This window comes from Protopterus annectens, chromosome 9.part0, assembly GCF_019279795.1.
Source record: "Protopterus annectens isolate FY-2018-M chromosome 9.part0, PAN1.0, whole genome shotgun sequence".
In the NCBI taxonomy this organism is placed as follows: domain Eukaryota; kingdom Metazoa; phylum Chordata; order Ceratodontiformes; family Protopteridae; genus Protopterus; species Protopterus annectens.
This window is the reverse complement of record NC_056743.1, coordinates 741,987,708-742,009,749: the sequence shown is the minus strand read 5'-3', so window position 1 is coordinate 742,009,749 and position 22,042 is coordinate 741,987,708. Positions and strand designations below refer to the sequence as shown.

At 43.9% G+C, this 22,042-nt stretch overlaps 1 protein-coding gene across 7 annotated transcripts in view; it reads right to left on the bottom strand.

Annotated features, from left to right (window-relative positions):
• The window catches only part of LOC122811493 (circularly permutated Ras protein 1-like), a 1,239,209-nt gene that overhangs the window by 171,632 nt on the left and 1,045,535 nt on the right, over positions 1–22,042 (bottom strand). For all 7 annotated transcript variants that reach the window (XM_044083365.1, XM_044083368.1, XM_044083363.1 and 4 more), the window contains one exon: positions 50–190. In XM_044083365.1, the coding sequence (XP_043939300.1) occupies positions 50–190 (141 nt within the window). The remainder of the gene's footprint in view (positions 1–49; positions 191–22,042) is intronic.

Genomic DNA, 22,042 nt, shown 5'->3' with positions numbered 1-22,042 from the left:
AATGCCTAACCCTAACTATACATATGAGAAAAAAAGCTTGTGTACTCACAGTATTTGTCGAATCAGTTCAATCTGAGCCAATGCTTCCTCTCTGGCCTCTTCCAGCCTGCCTTCCATGGCCAGTCGAGCACTGAGCTGGGAACAATGAATCTGTAACACACTGATACTGATGCTGTTCTCAACCAAGGTGCTGTGAAAGAAGAGAATGTGGAGAGTAAACCATCAGAGATGTAAAGCAGATGCTTCTGCTGTGTCCTGTAGCCATTGAAAGGAAATGAGTAACATGCAATTCATAAGCTATTTAAATAACAATTCTGTCCTCGTATCCCCTTTACCTCATCCTATAAACATTATTTTTTCTGTAATAGCTTTATTTAGCTAAGTCCTAAAAGAGCACTGATTACATATTACTTTATTTGTGGTTCATTACAAGCAACAGAAGACAGACAGCATATCATGCTTTTTGTAACATTAATCTTGCAGGCCAAAGTAGATAATTAAAAAATGTTTACTTCCTTCGGCATTATTAGTGTGGGCAGTATATGGAAGTACAGCATCTCAAACAGCGATACCATTATATTCATGGTTCCACTTTCCCTTTTACTATTAAAAAATGTATACATTTTATCCTTAGTGGTATAATTTTGCAAATTTATAAAGATATAGGATTAGAAAATGAAGGAATAAAACTTTGACATTTGTACACTGGGTTAGTCCGACTGGGCAGCAACCTTTTTTCAGCAGAGGCCTGAAGAGAAAAGCTCCAAAATGTACAAGTAACAAAAGTAATCAGATGACAAAGTTATAACTAATATTACAATAATTACAATATGTATGAGATGTATGTTGCAACAACATGCTAGAAAATTGTCATTACATTGAAAACATAATATAGTATGAAGTTTCATACAATAGTAAGCAGAATGAAGAAAATACAGGCAAGTTTGTAAAGAGAAAGTAACAAATATATAAACAGGAGAAGTCCAGGGGAAGAGCCAATTTCCAAGACTACAGCTGTGAAAGCTATAGGAACTATTGATTATTAGTAGACTTTATTAGCAGCAGAGGCAGAAGAAAAGGTTGCTGCGATAGTATCATAGGAGGGGAGGTGGATTAAGTTAGGTCATAGCATAAGCATGATCATGATATACACAGAGTTTCCTTTAGTGTTCTTTTGAAAGAGTTGGGGTTAGAGATCTATCTCTAACATTTACTGGTCATTTATTCCAAGCATTTGTTACTGAGTAGCTGTAGAGGAGTTTAATAATGTTTTGGTTGGGTGCATAGACTTGCAGAAGATGCTGTTGGGAGCTATGGAGGATGTGGTTGGGAGTATAGGGCTGAATGAGGGTAGAGAGAGAGAGAGGGACAGGAGGAGGGTTCATGTAAGATAGAATGAGCTACGAGAAGCTGGGGTAGTAGGACTTGACAATGAAATTCCAGCCACTGTAGGTTTTTCAAGGCAAGGTAGTAGTTAGAGTGGTAGGGTTGGTGAGAGACAAATCTTGCAATTTTATTATAGGTGAGTTCCAGTTTGAACAGAAGATTGGATTGAAGAGTCTATGTCAGTTCTTCAAACGTTACATGGTCGAGACCAAACGTTCGAAATTTCAAGTGTTCGAAGATTGACTTTCAACAGCGCTGTACGGTGCAGATAGGGAGAATTTCCCCTTTCTGCACTGAAGTGGTGTCTCGGAGTTGGTATATTTAAGTAGGGGGTGTGTGGGGGGTGCAGGGGGGCTTGCTCACACTGTTAAGGTGTGTTTTTCTTGTTTCATTTTTTTTTTATTTAACATTCGAACCTCCAAATGTTGAAAATATGGTCTCGACCATGTAACATTCGACATTTTTGATGTTCGAATATTTAACATAGACCTGCAATGGATATTAGTGAGAATAGGGGTGGCATAAAGAAGTGTGTAGAGTAGGAATGCTTGTGCAAGAGGGAGCCTAGAGACATCTGTGAGGAATTTTTTATGGCTATATAGCAGGCCTAACTTTTGATGTGCTTTTTTGATGCACTGCTGAATATGGAGATCGAACTTTAGTTGGTCAGCGATAATAACTCCTAGCAATTTGGTGTGAGGTTCAACAGAAATGATGGTGGTGCTAAGGGAGCAGACAGTGAAGGTTGCTTTATGATGTTTAAGAGATTTAGGAAGAAATAGTAAAAGTTTTGTTTTCTTAGGGTTAAGTAGCAATTGGTTGGAAGTTAGCCATTTTTCAACTGCAGGGACTCTTGGGTGATGGTGTGAAAGTGAGTGATACTGTTGGAAGAGGAGATGATAGTGGAATCATCAGCATATTGTATGACAGATTACAGTGGATTGGAACACTGCAGATCATTAGTAAAAATATTAAATAAGAGGGGTCCAAGGATGGAGTCTTGGGCTACCCCAGTTTGTACTCATAAGAAGGGATAAAAGTTAGATTGCCATTTAACTGCCTGGAATTTGTTGGACAGAGAGCTGGAGAACCAAGAAAGTGAGAGTTTGAGAGATTAAGGGTAGCTAGTTTGGACAGAAGCAACTGGTGGGAAACCGTGTCAAAAGGCTTTGGAGAGGTCCAGACACAAACATGAGATTAGCTTGTTGTTGTCATGAGAACTTGTGATAAAATTTGTGAATTATATCAGAGCAGTAGCTGTACTGTGATTTGGGTGGAAACCATGCTGTGCAGGGGTAAGTTGATTTTTAGGGAGGAGGGGATCAAGGAGCTGTTTGTGGATGCACCTTTTGAGAATTTTGACAGGAGAGATAGAATGGCAATGGGCCTTAAATTTGAGGGGGTCAGTTGAGTTGCCATCTTTATGTAAGGTGTGAAGGCTGGTAGAGAAGGGTGAAGGCTGCCAGCCTAGCCAGATAAAATTGTATACATAATTCTATCATTTGTAAATATGAATGTGAATCACAGGCTTGTTGTCTTAAATGAAAGAAAATGCTGTTACAAAAATGTGGCAACAGTGCTCTCTACTGTCCCAGTTAAAGCATATTGTGACACTTTGATCTAAAGTCGGCTCCAGTCTGGCTATATGAAGGCTTCCTGCCTATTGTTTTAAGGCTAAAGTTAATGACTAGAATTTACATATGGAATGTCCTTTATTGCTCTAAGTGTAAAATAATGTAAATGCAGTTTTTGTCAGCCTAGGAACACTAGGAAGATGTAAAAGATGATGTAATGTTTAGCAGAACTGGAGTTTCAATTTAAACAGTGAGAACCAGAGATTATAGGTTCATAGGTAGGTACTAGGCTATCTGCCCTAGGGCATTTATAAGCCTAGCCAGACTGTGTTGGCTTTCGCCTCCCTTTTAGACTAGATTCCTGAGCCTCTGTCTAGCAGGGCCATAGAAGTGATCCCAGGAGCAAATTTACTATTTCCCATCCACTCATCAAGATTTCTCTTGAAGAGGGTCAGTGAGGGGCTCTGCCTAACATGGACTGGGATTCTATTCCAGAGCGCGGGTAGCCTTTGGGATATGAATCTATCCCTCCAGCATGTCTTATTTATTGCTGCGCTAAGGTTTAAATCCCTGGAGCATGTAGCTCTAATGGATTTGGTTTTCTTGAGGTGGAGCATGTTCAACAATTCCCGGTTAGACATGGCCTTGTATGTCAGGCAGAGATCACCTCTGAGTAGGTACTAAGCAACCGAGTAGAGCTGGAGTTTCTTTAGTCGAGCTGCATAGGGCATCTGTTTGAGGCCCTCGATCCTCTTGGTGAGGTATTTTTGAGGTCTCTCCAGCTGTTGCAAGTATCGGGTAAGGTACATCCCAAATGGGGCATTGTACTCAGTTATGGGCCTGATGAGCGATGAGTAGAGGGGCACAATGACCTCTCTTGATCTAGATTAGAACCCTTTTGTGATTAGGTGGGCTATATAGAAGTTTTTTTCTAACCACTTTGGCAATGTGATTGTCAAAGGAGAGGTTACTATCTACTTGGGTCCCCAGATCCCTGATTACTTCTTTCGTAATTAGTGGATTACCTTCTATATGGTAGTTTGTGAGTACTTTGTTTTTCCCAAAGGGGATGACTATGCACTTAGCTTGAGGCCATGGTTCTGACACCAGGTATCAGTCTCCGTAAGGCCCTTCTGGAGGATGCTTGTGTCAGCCAGAGAGTCGATTATGGCTCCCAGTTTGCAATCACCTGCGAACTTGGTCAGCCACAGTCCTCCCGTGTTTGCCTGTACCTCAGAGAAGTATATACCGAACAAGAGGGGTCCCAGGATTGAGTTGGACATGGCACCCACGACTCTGACCATGTGAGTTCTATCCCTGAGCCAGTATGAAACCCATCTTGTGACATATGGGTTGATATTTAAGCTGGTAAGCTTATTTATGATACCAGAGTGGGGTATTGTGTCGAAGGCCTTTGCAAGGTCTAGGTAGGCTGTGTGGACTACCTTTCCCCTCATCTAAGGCTTTGGTAACTGTTTCAAAGAAGTCAACTAGGTTTAACAGGCAAGATCTGCCCTTAACAAAGCCGAATTGGGTGGGGTCCAGTGTTTGGAGGGTCCCAATGTCTTTGTTTATGAGATCCATGATGATGCGCTCCATAGCCTTGCAGACCAGGCTAGTCAGGCTTACAGGGCGATAGTTCCCGGGATCCATTGTGGCACCACCTTTGTGGAGCGGGATCACTCTTGCTGTACGCCATTCTTTGGGTACATAACCTGTGGTAAGGCTGAGTTGGAACAGTGAATTCATGTGAGGGTTTAGTTGGTTTTGGAGCTCGTGTAAGATGCAGCCCAGGATACCATCTGGTCCCATTGATGCTGTGTTTTTTACTTTGTAGAGGGCTGCTTTCACCTGTGTGTCTGTGATGTCTGGGGGACTGCATTCTTCTGGGATAGACACAGGCCCTTTTGGAGGGGAGTTTGCACTGAACCTGTATGCCAGGATGTTAGCAATGTCTGCGGGTTCAGTGTATTTTGTGCCATTTTGCACCAGCTCAGAGCAGATCTGAGAGCTGCCACCCAGATTTCTGACATAGCTAAAGAATGCCTTGTGATTATCTTTGGAGTCTTTGGCGATTTTTCTTTCGAAGCTGGCCTTTTATGATTTTATGAGGGATTGAAGTTTCTTGCTAGTACTGGTCAAGGATGCCTTCCCTTTTTGGGATTTTGCTTTGTCATGTAATAGTTTCCTCCTCCTGTTGTATAGCTTATTTATGGCCAGGGTCCACCAGACTGGTCTCCTGTTCTTGGAGGAGTGAGTCTTGGTTTTACTTGGGATGGCACAATCCATGCATTCCTGTAGGTGCTCATAGAGTGCATTTGTAAAGGATTCTGCAGATTGGGTAGCATTTTCCATTAGCCTGGGGGCTTTGAAACTTTCACCTCAGTCTTAAGAAGTGTGAAGTTTGCTTTTGAGAAATTTTTCACAGTGGTTTCCTTGGCTGGGGGTGGGGTCGGGATGTGGATGTCCATTGTGATAAGTTTATGGTCTGATCTTACCAATGAGGGATTTACCTCTGGTGTGGAACATTGAGCCTCCATGTTGGTGATGACCAAGTCCAATATGTTGTCCCCTCTTGTGGGAGTGGTGACCAGTTGTTCCATGGTATTTGAGTTTATAAACTCCAGGAACCGTTGGGCAAAAGAGTTGGGATTTGAGTAGTCTTCCCAGTCAATGTTTGGGTAGTTGAAATCCCCCAATATCATGGTGTTTGGTGAGACCTTCATATTCTCCAATGTTCTCAGGAATGCTGAGTGGGGATCCTGAGACAGGGTGGGTGATCTGTAGCAGGCTATGAACTGAAAAGCAGTTTTACCTACTGTTAGTTGCACATAGATGGTCTCTGCTGCCTCGTGCAGTGCCACTAACCTGGAGGTGTGGGTATCCTAGATGAAAATGGATACTCCCCCGCCTTTAATATTCTGGTCCGAGTTCTGGGGCAGAAAGGAATGGTATGAGTTGAATCCTAGTAGTGCTGGAGTGCTCTCTGGAGCCTTGAACCAGGTTTCTGTTACTGCATAGATATCGATTTTCTCCTTACTGAGGAGTGTCTCAAGTGCGTGCATCTTGAGGTTTAGACTTCTGACATTGAGTAGCATTACCCTTAGTTTTTTGTTTCTGGTATTGTCTATGGAGGTGGGTTTGTTTTTGAGCCTTGCCTAAAAAAGGCACTATGGGGGTGGCAAGAGCCTTAGCCAGTATTTGAAAGCCTAAGGGTGACAGGTGCAAATCCGTCCCTGGAGAAGCAACGTGGCTTGTCTAGCATGTCATCCCAGGCTGACAGACACTGGATCCCCTTTGAATGACACCAATAGCTTAGCCAATTGTTAAAAGTGATCATTTTGTCTTTATACTGTGGCATCATTATTGGTGAGAGCAATATGCTACTCAGGGTCAGGGTCATACCAGCCTGGGCTACATGATGAGAGAGCTCCTCTATGCCTCTTTTCATGTAGTCCAGGGAGGTACATCTCAGGTCATTCACACCAACACAGACAATGACAGTCATATTTGTACCTGCTGTGGAGTGACCTGAGTGCCTGTGTTATGTGGCGGATCCTGGTTCCTGACAAGCAGCTTACTGTGACCCTCTCCTTGTTCAGTCTGGTGAGTGGGACGTCAGTGTGCCTGACAACAGAGTCTCCAATTACTAGTGTATTAGGTGTGCTATTTAGCCATAGGGGCTGCGACTGTGTGGCACACTGACTTTGTGAAGTATGTGATACGTGTAAGTTATTGTGGGGTAGCGGTTGCTTGGATGTCTGGTTTGGAGGTCTCTGCTGCTTTGGCAGATTTTTATTTAGAGTCTCCGCATATGTTTTTGTGAGTTTATGTGTCTTTTCTTTGCTGGTGCGTTTGGTCTATGTGAGACTGGCTGTGTGGTGCAAGTGGTTTCCTTCTCCTCCTGACTGACTGTGCCAGTCTTGGGTTGAGAGAGCTCGGCCTCCAGTTTGGCTGTATAGTTGCATCTCTCACAGATATTTGAGTTTGTTGGAAGAAGGAGAGGGTTGTCTGTGTACATAAGGCAACTGTAACATTGTCTCAAGATTCCCAGATTCACCAGCTGGACTGGAGAGTATACCTGAAACTGTGCTTTGGACATGCCTGGATAGTTTAAAGGACTGGTTTATTGACTGACCGGAATGGACGAATAAGGAACCTTGTACTTACGGATAGTATAAGGGGGTGTGGTGCTAAAGTTTGTTAGTGCTCACTGAGAAATTTGAGCAAGTGCTGGGCTGTAGAATGAAGGTTGAGTGCTTACTTTGAGAGTTTAACTAGTTCTAAGGGAAGAATTGAAGAGCAGACTTTGTGGAGCCGGGAATTGTTAAAAACTGCTTAAACGGCACTCTGTGATGCGCAAAATCACGCAAAACCACACTAAAGCAGGTTTTAAGGCAGGGAGTTTGAAAGAGATAGGAAATGGCCCAAAACGGCCAATAAGCAACTAGTTACTGGGCTGAGACCAATAATCCAGGGACAGATAGGCTGCTTAGAGCTCCCTACTCTCATTGGTGAACAAAGAAGCTTCCTCCTATCCAAGTAAGGATATGGGCAACACACAAACTATGACACAGCCTAGAATTCAGCAATACCTGAAAACTGGACTATTCTAGTTCAGAAAAGGCAGGAAACAAAGATTTTTTTTTTGTTTTTTGTTTTTTTTTTCACTTAAACCACAGAAATTAGGCACAGGAATACAGTAAATGCTTTAGATCAACTAGCACACTTGAGTGTGTAGCCTACAACAATTAAATAAGGCAAAAACAACTTTTAAAGTGCAAAACACAGAAAAAATGCAGACAAATGCAGAAAAACAAACTTTGCAGAACTCAGATAGTTAGAAACTCGCTTTTCGGCGAGGCTAAACAGTCGTTGGTAGGAAAGCAGAAAAAAATACTTCTAATCTGTTTAAGTCCCTCTTTCACTCACTGCTGCTTGTAGAACTCTGCAGGACACCACTGGGAGCTGTGCTGAGTCTGTTACAAGTGCAAAACCACGCTAAAGCAGGTTTTAAGGCAGGGAGTTTGAAAGAGATAGGAAATGGCCCAAAACAGCCAATAAGCAACTAGTTACTGGGCTGAGACCACTCCTTCAGGGACAGATAGGCTGCTCAGAGCTCCCCACTCTCACAGGTGAACAAAGAAGCTTCCTCCTATCCAAGTAAAGATATGGGCAACACAGGAACTATGACACAGCCTAGAATTCAGCAATACCTGAAAAATGGACTATTCTAGTTCAGAAAAGGTGGGAAACAAGGATTTTTTTTCTTTTTTTCACTTAAACCACAGAAATTAGAACAGGAATATAGTAAATGCTTTAGATCGGGTAGCGCACTTGAGTGTGTAGCCTACAACAATTAAACAAGGCAAAAACAACTTTTAAAGTGCAAAACACAGAAAAAATGCAGACAAATGCAGGAAAACAAACTTTGCAGACAAATGCAGAAAAACAAACTTTGCAGAACTCAGATAGTTAGAAACTCACTTTTCAGCAAGGCTAAACAGTCGCTGGTAGGAAAGCAGAAAAAAAATACCTATCTGTTAAAGTCCCTCTTTTGCTCACTACTGCTTGTAGAACTCTGCAGGAAACCACGAGGAGCTGTGCTGAGTCTGTTACCTTATTAAGCATTTTTGTCTGGACATCCAACTCAGCACTGCCTTATGCTCTCTTTATGTAAGTAGTATGTTAGAACTGTGTTTTCTCCTAGAAGTAGCTAGGAATTAGAAAAGATTACACTAAGTGTTTTTCTGTGATGTCAGAACTGTACTACTGATTTATTTTAAGTATTTCTGTGTGATCACTAAACGTTTGACTAGCACTGTATAGTAGAAAGTATTGTCTTGTGGTTTTAATTATTTATTAAATATTTTATAGGTTCATAGGTAGGTACTAGGCTATCTGCCTGAGGGCATTTATAAGCCTAGCCAGAGTGTGTCGGCTTTTGCCGCCCCATTGATTAATTAACTAATCCTCTGTCAAGCAGAGCCAATGAAGTGATCCCAGGGGTGTATTTTCTGTTACCCATCCACTCGTTAAGGTTTCTCTTGAAGACTGTTAGTGAGGGACTCTGCCTAATGTAGTTTGGAATTTTGTTCCAAAGCATGGGGAGTCTCTGTGACAGGAATCTATCCCTCCAGCATGTTCTATTTATTGTTGTGGGAAGGTTTAGCTCACTAGAGCATGTGGCTCACAGTGACTTGGATTTCTTTAAGTGGAGGATGTCCATTAATTCTGAGTTGGACATGACTTTGTAAGTCAGGCAGAGATCACCTCCGAGTAAGCGATATGCCACTGAGTACAACCAGAGTTTTTCAGTTGGGCTGCATAGGACATATGTTTGAGGCCAGTAATCCTCTTGGTGAGGTACTTTTGTGGTCGCTCCAGCTGTTGGAAGTGTCTTGTGAGGTACATCCCAAATGGGGCATTGTACTCTATGATGGGTCTGATGAGTGCTGAGTAGAGGGGCACTATAACCTCTTTATTTCTAGATGCAAACCCTTTAGTAATTAGATGGGCCACATAGAAGGATTTCCTAACTACTTTGGCAATACGATTGTCAAAGGAGAGATTACTATCTATCTGTGTCCCTAGATCTTTTATTACCTCTTCTGTATTAAGAGGGCTGCCACCTATGTAGTAATTCGTGGGTGTTTTTCCCAAACAGGATGACTACGCATTTTTTGGCATTTAGCTTGAGGCCATGACTTTGACACCAGGTGTCCGTCTCAGTAAGGCCCTTTTGGAGGATGTCCGTGTCAGTTGTAGAGTCAATTATGGCTCCCAGTTTGCAGTCATCGGCAAACTTGGTTAGCCATAGTCTTCCTGTGTTTGCCTGTACTTCTGAGAAGTATATGCCAAACAGTAGGGGTTCCAGGACTGAGCCTTGCAGGACATCATTTGTGACTGGTTTATAGTCGGACCTGGAGCTCACTATTCTTACCATGTGAGCTCTGTCTGTAAGCCAGTTGGCAACCCATCTTGTGACATAGGGGTTTATGTTCAGGCTGGTGAGTTTTTCTGTAATACCTGAGTGGGGAATGGTGTTGAAAGCCTTGGCGAGGTCAAGGTAGGCTGTGTGAACAACCTTTCCCTCATCTATGGCCTTGGTGACTGTCTCGAAGAAATCAACCAGGTTTAGTAGGCATGATCTGCCCTTAACAAAGCTGAACTGGGTCAGGTCAAGTGTTTGGAGGTTCCCAATGTCTTTGTTAATGAGTTCCATGATGAAGCACTCCATAGCCTTGCAGACCAGGCTTATGGGGCGATAGGTAATAGGGTGAGTTGTGGCCCCTCCTTTATGGAGTGGAATAACCGTTGCTGTGTGCTATTCTATGGGCACATAGCCTGTGGAGAGGCTGAGGTTGAACAGCATGTTTAGGTGGGGGGGGGGTTAGTTCATTCTGTAGCTCATGCAAGACGCAGCCTGGGACACCATCTGGCCCCACTGACGCTGTGTTTTTGGCTTTTGAAAGGGCTATTTTCACCTGTGCGTCTGTGATTTCTGGGACACTACACTTTTCCAGTATTGTTGTGGGAACTTTTGGGGGTGTGGGGGGGTGAGGTTTGCACTGAATCTATCTGCCAGGATGTTGGTAATATCAGTAGGTTCAGTATATTTTGTGCTATTTTGCAGAAGGCTTTGTGGTTATCTTTTGAATACTTGGCTATTTTTCTTTCAAAGTTAGCCTTGGATGATTTTATGAGGGACCTTAGTTTCTTACTGATACTGATCAGGGATGTCTTTCCTTCTTGGGATTTGCTTTTTTTCTGAACTAGTTTCGTTTCCTCCTCCTATTGTATAGCCTGTTTATGGCAGGGGTCCACCAGACCAGTTTCCTTCTCTTAGAGGATTGAGTCTTGGTTTTGCTAGGGATGGCATGATCCATGCATCCTTGTAGGTGCTCATAGAGTGCATTTGTAAAGGTTTCTGCATCTTAGGCAGCGTTATCCTTTAGCGTGGGGGCTGTGAAACTTACCGCCTCTGTCTTAAGTAAGGTGAAGTTTGCTTTAGAAAAGTTTTTTACTGTGGTTTCCTTAGTTGGGGTTGGCGATGGGGTGTGGACATCCAGAGTGATTAGTTTATGGTCTGATCTAACCAGTGATGGGTTGACCTCCAGTTTGGAACACCTGTCGCCCATGTTTGTGATGACCAGGTCCAACATGTTTTCACCTCTGGTAGGGGAGTTTACCAGCTGATCCAGGGCATTTGAGATGATGAATTCCAGAAAGCGCTGGGCCTGGGAGTTTGTACTCGAGTAGTTTTCCCAGTTAATGGTAGGGTAATTGAAATCACCGAATATCAGGGTGTTCGGTAGGACCTTCATGTTTTCCAGTGTTCGGTAGGACCTTCATGTTTTCCAGTGTCTCCAGAAAGGTGGAGTGGTGGTCCTCGGTCATGCAGGGTGATCTGTAGCAGGCCACAATTTGCATTGCAGATTTGCCTGGTGTTAGTTGCACATGGATGATCTCAGAGGTATTCTGCTGCGTCACTAATCTGGAGGTGTAGGTGTCCTTGATGAATATGGATACACCCCCCTCCTCTTGTGTTTGGTCCATGTTCTGTGGCCGAAACGTGTGGTACGAGTTGTAGCCCAGTAGTGCTGGGGTGCTTTCTGGAGCCTTGAACCAGGTTTCAGTTAGTGCACAGATGTCAACGTTCTCCATACTAAGGAGTGCTTCGAGCGTGTTCATTTTGAGATTTAAACTCCTGGCGTTGAGTAGCATAACCCTCAGTTTCTTTGGTAATTGTGCTGTTTACAGAGGTGGGTTTGACTTTTGAACCTTGCCTAAAAAAGGCATTATGGGGGCAGCAAGAGCTTTGGCCAGTATTTGAAAGCCTATGGGTGACAGGTGCAAGCCGTCTCTTGCTAAGCAACATGGCTTGTTGAGCATGTCGTCTCAGGCTGACAGCACTGGATCCCCTTTGAATGATACCAGAAGCTGAGCCAATTGTTGAAATTGATCATTATTTCTTTATACTGAGGTATCATTCTTGGTGTCATACCAGCCTGGGATACATGATCAGAGAGCTCTTCCATGTCTCTTTTCATGTAGTCCAGGGAGGTATGTCTCCGGTCATTCACACCAACATGCACAATGACAGAGTCATATTTGTACTTGTTCTGGAGTGACCAGAATGTTTGTGTTATGTGGCGGACTCTGGCTCCCAACAAGCAGCTAACAGTAACCTTCTGCTTGTCCAGCCTAGTGAGTGGGACACCAGTATGCCTGGCTACAGAGTCACCTATTACTAGTGTGTTAGGTATGTTATTTCCCCTTAAGTGCTGTGATTGTGTGGCAGGCTGTTTGGGTGTCTGCTTTGGAGGTCTCTGATGCTTTTGCAGGTTTTTATTTAGAGCCTCCGAATATGATTTTATGTATTTATGTGTATTTTTTGCCAGTGCTGGTTTAGTAGGTTTATGTGTGGCTGGAGGTGTGGTGCAAGTGTTAACCTTCTCCTCTTGACTGTCTCCCCCAGTCTTGGGTGGAGACAGCTTAGCCTCCAGTTTGGCTGTATAATTGCATCTCTCGCATATGTTAGTGTTTTGTGGTAGGAGGAGAGGGTTGTCTGTGTACATGAGGCAGTTGTAACATTGCCTCAGGATACCCAGATTCACCAGCTGGACTGGAGAGAACACCTGAAATTGCCCTTTGGTCATGCCTGAATAGTAGGGTGCGCTGCTTAGTCGCTTGGTTGGTGAGGGGTGAATAAAGAGTCTTGCCCTGCTGGGCAATCAAGTGTCAGGGTATATTAGTGCTTGCTATTAGGTCTGAGCAAGTGCTGGGCTGTAGGATGCTTTTTGAGTGCTTAGGTTGAGAGTTCAACTAATTTCAAGGGAAAAACTGAAGAGGAGACTTAGTGGAGCCGGGAATAATTTAACCCTAGCTAACCAGCACTGCAAACACAGTTTTTATAGCAGGGAAATGAAAGAGATAGAAATTAGCCCAAAATGGCCAATAAACTACTAACTTCTGGGCTGGAACCACTCCTCCAGGGACAGATAGGCTGCTCAAAGCTCCCCTCTCTCACAGGTGAAAATTTCCTTCAATCTAAGTAAGGTATGGGCAACTCAAAAACTTGTAACCCAGCCCTGAATTCAGCTCTAGCCTGAAAACTGGGCTATACTAGCTTAGAATGGTGGGAAACAAGGAATTTTTTTTTTGTTTGTTTTTTTGAAAAGATAAGGCAAAAACAATAAAAAAATACACTTAAAACAGCTTTAAATGACTACAAACCATCGCAAAAGGCTACCGCACTTTAGTGTGTAGCCTACAACAGTTAAACAAATTATTTAAACAAAAACTTTTTAAAAGTGCAGGCAGTCAAATAAGTACAATATGTGAAAAAAACAAGCTTTTGAATCACAATAAATGCTGGAAAATCAGCATGTAGGCAGAAAACAAAGTACAGCAAGAAAGTACAGAAAACTGATACTTAATCACTCCAAAGTCTCTCTTCTAAGCTAGAAGGCTTGTATCAGTTTAAGGCTTTCTAGTGCTTCCCAGTAGGTAGTTACAGGAAAGATGGGAAACAAGCGCAGATGTTGTCTTTTAAGCCAGAAAGTTGAAAGAGATGGACAAACTGTCCAAATGTTCAATAAACTACAATTTCTGGGCCAAGAACTACTCCTCTTGTGGTAGACAGGCTACCTAGTGCTTACCACTCCCACTGATAACCTAGAAGGCTTTCCTCCAACACAGAAAGGCTTGTGGGGCTCAGAAGCTTACCAACAGTCCTGGATACAGCAACTCTGTATCTGGACTAAGCTAGTTACAGGAAAGGTGGGAAACAAGCACAAGCGTGGCTTTTAAACCAGAAAGTTGAAAGAAATGGGAAAAAAAATGCCCAAACGGCTAATAGCTACAATTTCTGGGCCCGGAACCACTCCTCTTGTGGTAGATAGGCTACCCAATGCTTACCACTTCCACTGATAAGCTAGAAGGCTTCTCTCCAACACAGAAAGGCTTGGGGGGCTCAGAAGCTTACTAACAATCCTGGATACAACAACTCTGTAACCGAACTGGGCTAGTTATAGGAAAGTGGGAAACAGGCGCAAGTGCGGCTTTCAAACCAGAACGTTGAAAGAGATGGAAAAAAATGCTCAAACAGCCAATAGCTACAATATCTGGGCCAGGGACCACTCCTCTTGTGGTAGATAGGCTACCTAATGCTTACCACTCCCACTGATAAGCTAGAAGGCTTCCCTCCAACACGGAAAGGCTTGGAGGCTCAGACGCTTACAAAGAGTCCTGGATACAGCAAATCTGTACCTGGACTAAACTAGTAACAGGAAAGGCAGGAAACAAGTGCAAACACAGGTTTATAAATCAGAAGGTTGAAAGAGATGGAAAAGCTTCCCAAACGATCAATAAACTATAATTTCTGGGCCAGAAACCACTCCACCTGTGGTAGATAGGTTACCTAGTGCTTACCACTCCCACTGATAAGCTAGAAGGCTTCTCTCCAACACAGAGGGGTTTGGGGGGCTCAGAAGCTTACTAACAGTCCTGAATACAGCAAATATGTACCTGGACTACACTAGTTACAGGAATGGCGGGGACCAAACGCAAACATGGGCTTTTAAACCAAAAAGAAGAAAGAGATGGAAAAACTGCCCAAACGGCCAATGAACTACAATTTGTGGGCCAAAACCCACTCTTTCAGTGGTAGATAGGCTACCTAGTGCTTACCACTCCCACTGATAAGCTAGAAGGCTTCCCTCCAACACAGAAAGGCTTGGGGGGTTCCAGAAGCTTACCAACAGTCCTAGATAAAGCAAGTCTGTATCTGGACTAGACTAGTTACAGGAAAGGCAGGTAACAAGCTTAGAATTTTTTTTTTTTTTTTACAGAAAAGCAGCTAAACAGCAGTGAATATAATTCAAATTGCAGTGCAGGTTAGCACACGAGTGTGTAGCAATATTACAGCAAATACAGTTTAAATAAATGCAATTAAATTAACAAATGACTAAAAAACAAGTGCAGAAGGCAGTAAATTAGAAAGCTACTAACAAGCAGTAATAAGTGCAGAGTAAGAGTGACTGAACAGATAATAGCAAGCAGAACAGCAACTAAGACAGTTACAGTAAAGAGCAGCTGAATAAAATATGTATATATATATTATTATTTTTTTTGAGGGAGGGAACAGTGCAGGATTAAGAGGCTACTGGGGTTGTCCTTCCCAAATGCTCTCTTTGTACACAGTAGGAGTGCCTGAAATCAGAATATGATCTCACTGCACTCAGTTGAGTGAGCAAATGAGATGGGCCCAGAAGGAATATCCAAATACAAATTTACAAGAGGGGCAGGCAATTTCAAAGCCATCAACATTAACACCACAACAAGAACAGGGAGGGTGGGTGGAGAACGAACTGTAAAAATACAGCCAAAACTTTCAGTTGAGTTAATATTCAGTGAGAAACACAAATAAATTAAATGCAGAACTATATGAAAAAGAACAGATAAAAGTATACTTAAATTCACTTATACGTCCAGTTGATTTCAGGTAGATCTTAGCTGGAGCAAAGCTCAGATTTTAACTGTGGTTGGGAGAGATAATCTCTTTAGAGTACTTGTATGCCTTTGGTAAAACTGTACATAGCCACTCTAATAAGCCTCGACTGTAGTCACACCAATTGGATAATAATATTGCACAGTAATAACTGGACACCCTTTTAAGGGCCTTTGAGTAGCTGATAAATATTAGCTGGGTGGTGGCAGTAATTACTACCGTATAGTCTGGGTAAAAGGGGGCACAGCTGGAGAACCTGTGCCAGCCTTCCACAAAAGCATCTTTGTGGTTGTGTAAACTCTTATCTCAAAGTGTGTGTGTGTCAGCTACTTGGGCAGGGACACAAAGCACTGGTTTGACAGAGAAGGTGCTGGAGATTTTAGCTTGCCAGCTAGGCTATCTGAACCCTATAGCTTTGCCAGTGGGGAGTCTTATTGGGGACCTAGGGAGCAAATGAGCAACCAGCCCCAGACTGACCGTGATCTATGTGTGCTCTTAAGGGAAATTGCACTTTACTGTGTGTATTTGTTATCCTTTCCTCATATATGAGACGCCCTTTCTGGTGTTAGTGGTGAAGACTGAGGGTCCTTGATTGCTGGGCCAGGGCACAGGCATCACATATTAATTGTTTGGCAGCAGTAGGATATCAACATCACATATTAATTAGTTGTCAAAATACTAATTGGCTTGTAGTGGTGGGGGTAGAGTGAATCCTGTAGCTTGAGAAGGTGTTTTGTCCACTAAATCAGCCATGCAGTGAATACTTAGAGCTCAGATCATAATTGTTTCATTTCTTTTGTTAGCTTAGTTAGTCAGGGTAAGCAGGCAGCATGTCAGCAGAGGAGTATGGAAAGCTGACAAGGAGGCAGCTGGTGGAGATGTGCCAGGCTAGGGGACTGCTGCATGGAAACCTGACTAAGGCAGACCTGATTGCAGTCTTGGTTACAGCTGCATCAGAAAAGAGCAACCAGGATGACAATCAGACTGGCAGTGAAGATATAATTCCCTCGGAGAATGGACAGCTCAACATTTCTGCAATGGACTTAAAAATCCAGCTGGAGCTAAAGAGACTTGAGTTGGAGGCCAAGCGTGTGGAATTAGAAGAAAATGAGAGATTGCAATGTTTGCAGGCTGAGGAGAATGAGAAGCTGTTACATCTGCAAGCTGAGGAACAAAGGAGACAGAGGCAGCATGAGAAGGAGATGCTGACTCTTCACCAGAGTCATGGAGGTAATGGGGAAGGGAGTAATTGTACCCCAAAAGCACAAAAGGTCAGTAAATTTCTTCCGCAGTTTATAGAGGGAGATAATTTTGATAGTTTCATTCATATGTTTGAGAGGGTATGTAAACAGTATGAAGTTAACCAAGGGCTCTGGGTCTGGTTCCTGGCCCCCTTACTCCATGGTAAGGCTGTAACTGCATTAGCTAAAATGCCTGACGTGCATGTTTTTATTATACTGCTGTAAATAAATGTCTTTTAGAACTGTTTAAGCGAACATCTGAAACGTATAGGAAAAAGCTTCATGAGCTTAGACACAAGGCAGATGAAAGTGTGTGTGAATATGTTGCTGAATTGAGCACTTATTTCCATAGGTGGGTGAGTGGATGTCAGGTCACCACTTTTGAGGGGTTGGCAGACCATTTGGTGAGGGAACAAGCCCTTAGAACTTTGCCTGAGGACATGAGGATCTGGTTAGCTGATAGACAATGTGCTACTTCAGATGAGCTGGGGAAGAAGGGAGACCTATACCTGGCAAGCAGGGCAGCCCTGCACAGGAAGGGGACCCAAAGTACTGCTCATTGGTCTAAAGGAACCCATGGTGGGCAGCACAGACAGTTACAACAGAATCTGCCAGCAGCAGAGGAAGCCACTAGTCCAGGAGTTGAGGTTAAATGTTTTGAATGCAACCAGTGGGACCATGTGGCATACAGGTGTCCACAGATGCAAGGTGGGGAACCAAAGGTGAGGGAGCCAGTAAGTGGGAAAGACAAAATGACAACAGTAGGTTGTCTTGAGACAACAGGGGTACTAAACTACCATGCTGCAGATGTCCAGAGAGGGAAGGATTTGGATGAGGCAGTACCATGTGCTTATGCAGTTACATGCGGTTAGGCTAGGAGACAAGCATGTCAGTCTGGTAGCCTGGAGGAGACCCAGACAGACTGCATACTTGCAGCCAGAACTGGCGAGGTGGTTACTTCGGGGAGGGAGCTACTCTGTAGCAGTGAAGCCACAGTTGCTTGTGGGTACTAATGTTCCCCTTGGACAGAGTAACTTCAAAGGTAGAGGTGAGTAGTAGTACCCAGGCTGACAGTGAGGCACCACTGTCAGAGGATGGCAGACGTCCTGTGGAAGGGGAGCTGGGAAGGGTTACAAGGAGAGAGTTGAGAGTTGAGACAGGCTCAGCTCTCAGACTCTCCATTGCAAGGCCTGAGGCAGGTAGTTAGGGAGGCACCTGATTCTCAAGGAAATGGGGAATCTGTATACTGGGACAAAGGGTTACTATACAGAGTGTGGACCCCTGAGGGAGGGCTAGAAGGTGAGAAAGTACAGCACTTCTTAGTGCCTAGACCCTACCATATGGCACTTCCTAGCCATAGACCATGATATTCCCTTTGCAGGTCATATGGGCATAAAACATACAAAGAGGCATATTATGCAGAACCTCTATTGGCCTGGAATTTCCAGAGATGTAACAGGATACTGCAGGACCTGTGAGCAGTGCCAAAAGGTAAGCAAGGCAGGAGACGAGGAGAGAGTTCCTTTGATGCCTTTGCCTGTGATTGAGGAGCCATTTCAGAGAGTAGCTATCGATATTGTGGGTCCTCTGAGTACCCCAAGTTCCACAGGGAAAAAGTATATCCCAGTGGTAGTGGATTATGCTACACAATACCCTGAGGCAGTGGCTTTGTCCTCCATTGAGGCAGAGAAGGTGGCAAATGCTTTGTTGGAGATTTTTAGCAGGGTAGGTTTCACAAAAGAAATACTGATTGACAGAGGTGCCGATTTCATGTCAGGCCTGCTGGCTTGTCTGTGGAAGTCTTGTGGGGTGAAGCACATGAAGACCAACCCCTACCATACCCAGACTAATGGTCTTGTTGAGAGGTTAAACTCTACAATCAAGTCCATGCTACAGGCATTTGCAGATCAGAATAAGAGGGAGTGGGGCAAATATTTGCCTCATCTGTTATTTGCTTATAGAGAGGTTCCCCAGGAATCCACAGGTTTTTCACCCTTTGAGTTGCTGTATGGGCATAGGGTGAGGGGACCTCTAGATTTCATTTGAGATGAGTGGGAAGGTGAGTGCGAGTCTCACAAGGAGTCTGTTGTGATATACGTCCTAAACCTCAGGACAAGGCTCAGGGAACTCATGGACTTGGCCCAGGAGAACCTGGCAAAAGCCCAACAACAGAAAAAGGTGTGGTATGACAGGAATGCTCGAGCTAGAGAGTATGCTGTGGGGCAGCAGGTAATGGTTCTCATTCCTGTCAGGCACAACAAACTACAAGCAGCTTGGGAGGGTCCCTACAAGGTGGTAAAGAAAGGTAAGTGATGTTAACTACATGGTGGAACTGTTAGGCAGATGGCAGGGGCACAAACTGTACCATGTTAACATGATGAAACCTTACCATGATAGGGAGGCCCTTGTGCTGAGCATTTGCAGTGGATTGCAGGAGGAGTCTGAGGGAGATCTGGGGACTGATCTACTTAGTGAGGCTCGGGCTGACATCTCAGTGGAAGGGGTAGCAATGTTCCAGTAGCTATATCCTACCCAGGTTCGAGAAGTCTGAGCAGTGTTGCAGGAATCTGGGGACATGTTCACTGGGAAACCAGGGTACACCCACCTGATGCAGCACCAGGTGGATACAGAACCCCAAAAGCCTATTAGGCAGGCCCCTTCTAGATTACCTGAGAGAGTCAAACAGACTCTGAGGGAGGAGGTACAGGAGAAGTTGGAACTATGGGTGTTTCAAGAGTCCAACAGTCCCTGGGCCTCCCCAGTGGTGCTGGTGCCAATGAAGAATGGCAGCACCAGGTTCTGTGTGGACTACAGGAAATGAAATAGTCACACAGAGTCAAATGCATACCCCATGCCTAGGACAGATGAGGCCCTAGAGCAGCTGGGTGGGGCTAAGTATCTTACAACCACTGATCTTACCAAGGGTTACTAGCAGGTGCCCTTGACTCCCAGTGCTAGAGAGAAGTCAGCCTCTGTGACTCCTTCTGGCTTGTATGAGTTCACAAAGATGCCCTTTGGGCTGGTAGATAATATCCTAGCAGGAGAAGGAGGGTTTGCCCTTGCTTACCTGGATGATATTGCCATCTACAGCCATTCCTGGCCAGAGCACCTTCAGCATGTCAGGGAGGTGCTGGGCAGACTACAGAGAGCAGGGTTGACTATTAAGCCGAACAAATGTCAGGTGGGTATGGCAGAGGTCTCCTAACTAGGACATAGAGTGGGAAGTGGTAAGATAAGGCCAGAACCTACCAAAGTGGAAGACATTCAGGCATGGCCTGCTCCTGTTACTAAAAAGCAGGAGAGGGCATTTTTAGGGACAGCAGGGTACTACAGAAAGTTCGTCCCCAGTTATACTACCACAGCCACTCCCCTCACAGACCTGACAAGGAAGAACAGGCCAGATAAGGTAGTGCAGACCCCAGCATGTAAGCAGGCATTCCAGAACCTTAAAGAAGCTTTGGGAGGACCCCCTGTGTTAGCTAGTCCAGGTTACAGCAAAGAATTTGTTGTGCATGTGGATTCTTCGAACCATGAGCTGGGGGCTGTACTTAGCCAGATTTTTTCAGAGGGGGAAGAGCACCCAGTAGTTTATCTCAGTTGTAGGCTCCAACCCAGGCAGGAATGCTATGCAGCTGTAGAAAAGGAATGTCTAGCCATAGTGTGGGCACTGCAGAAACTTCAGCCTTATCTGTATGGAAGGAAATTCACTGTTATGACAGATCACAACCATCTAACATGGTTAAACATAGCCAGTCAGCAAAATGCCAAGTTTCTATGATGGAGCCTGGGGTTGCAAGCATATATGTCAGTGCAGCACTGCAGTGGGATTAGTAATGCCAATGCAGATGGGCTCTCAAGGCGGAGAATAAGGTGAGGTACACTCAGATAGACCTAACCCTCTCAAGCAGCATTTCTCAAGGGTCACTTGAAAAACTAGCTTGAGTTCTGCAGGGGGGGGGGGGCTCCGAGGGGGGGATGTGAAGGAAGGCCAGCCTAGCCAATAGATAGAATTTTATACATTCTATCATTTGTAAATATGAAAGTGAATCACAGGCTTGTTGTCTTAAATGAAAAAAATGCTGTTATAAAAATGTGGCAACAGTGCTCTCTAGTGACTCAGTAAAAGCATGTTGTGACACTTCGATCTAAAGTTGGCTCCAGTCCAGCTAGATAAAGGCTTCCTGCCTATTGTTTTAAGGCTAAAGTTAATGACCAGAATTTACATGTGGAATGTCCTTTATTGCTCTAAGTGTAAAATAATGAAAATGCAGTTTCTGTCAGCCTGGAACACCAGGAAGGTGTAAAGATGATGTAATGTTTAGCAGAATTGGAGTTTCAAATTAAACAGTGAGAACCAGAGATTATTAAGCATTTTTGTCTGGATATCCAAATCAGCACTGCCTTATGCTCTCTTTATGTAAGTAGTATGTTAGAACTGTGTTTTCTCCTAGAAGTAGCTAGGAATTAGAAAAGATTAGACTAAGTGTTTTTCTGTGATGTCAGAACTGTACTACTGATTTATTTTACATATTTCTGTGTGATCTCTGAACTTTTGACTAGCACTGTATAGTAGAAAGTATTGTTTTGTGGTTTTTATTATTAAATATTTTAAAACCTTTTAATGGTGGCTGGTTTGTGTAGAGATAATTTAAACTCTTTAGAGTACTTGTATGCCTTTGATAAAAACTGTACATAGCCACTCTAATAAGCCTTGACTGTAGTCACACTTACTAATTGGATAATAATATTGCACAGTAATAATTGGACACCCTTTTAAGGGCCTTTGAGTAGCTGATAAATATTAGCTGGGTGGTGGCAGTAATTATTACCGTATAGTCTGGGTAAAAGGGGGCACAGCTGGAGAACCTGTGCCAGCCTTCCCCAGAAGTGTCTGTGTGGTTGTGTAAACTCTTATCTCAAAATGTGTGTGTCAGCTACTTGGGCAGGGACACGAAGCACTGGTTGGACAGAGAAGGTGCTGGAGATTTTAGCTTGCCCAGCTAGGCTGAGATCTGGACCCGATAGCTCTGCCAGTGGGGAGTCTTATTGGAGACCTGGGAAGCAAGGGAGTGACCAGCCCTGACTGTGATTCTCTGTGTGCTCTTAAGGGAAATTGCACTTTACTGTGTGTATTTGTTATGATTTCCTCATATATGAGACATATGGTGTTAGTGGTGAGGATTGAGGCTCCTTGATTGCTGGGCCAGGGCATGGGAGGCACAAAGGGTATGGCATAGGATTTCTTCCAGAAGTCAGGTACAGTGTTTTCTTTGATTTCCCTATTAAGATGGAGATGGGGTAGGTGAGAGAATTGGCAGCAAGTTTTA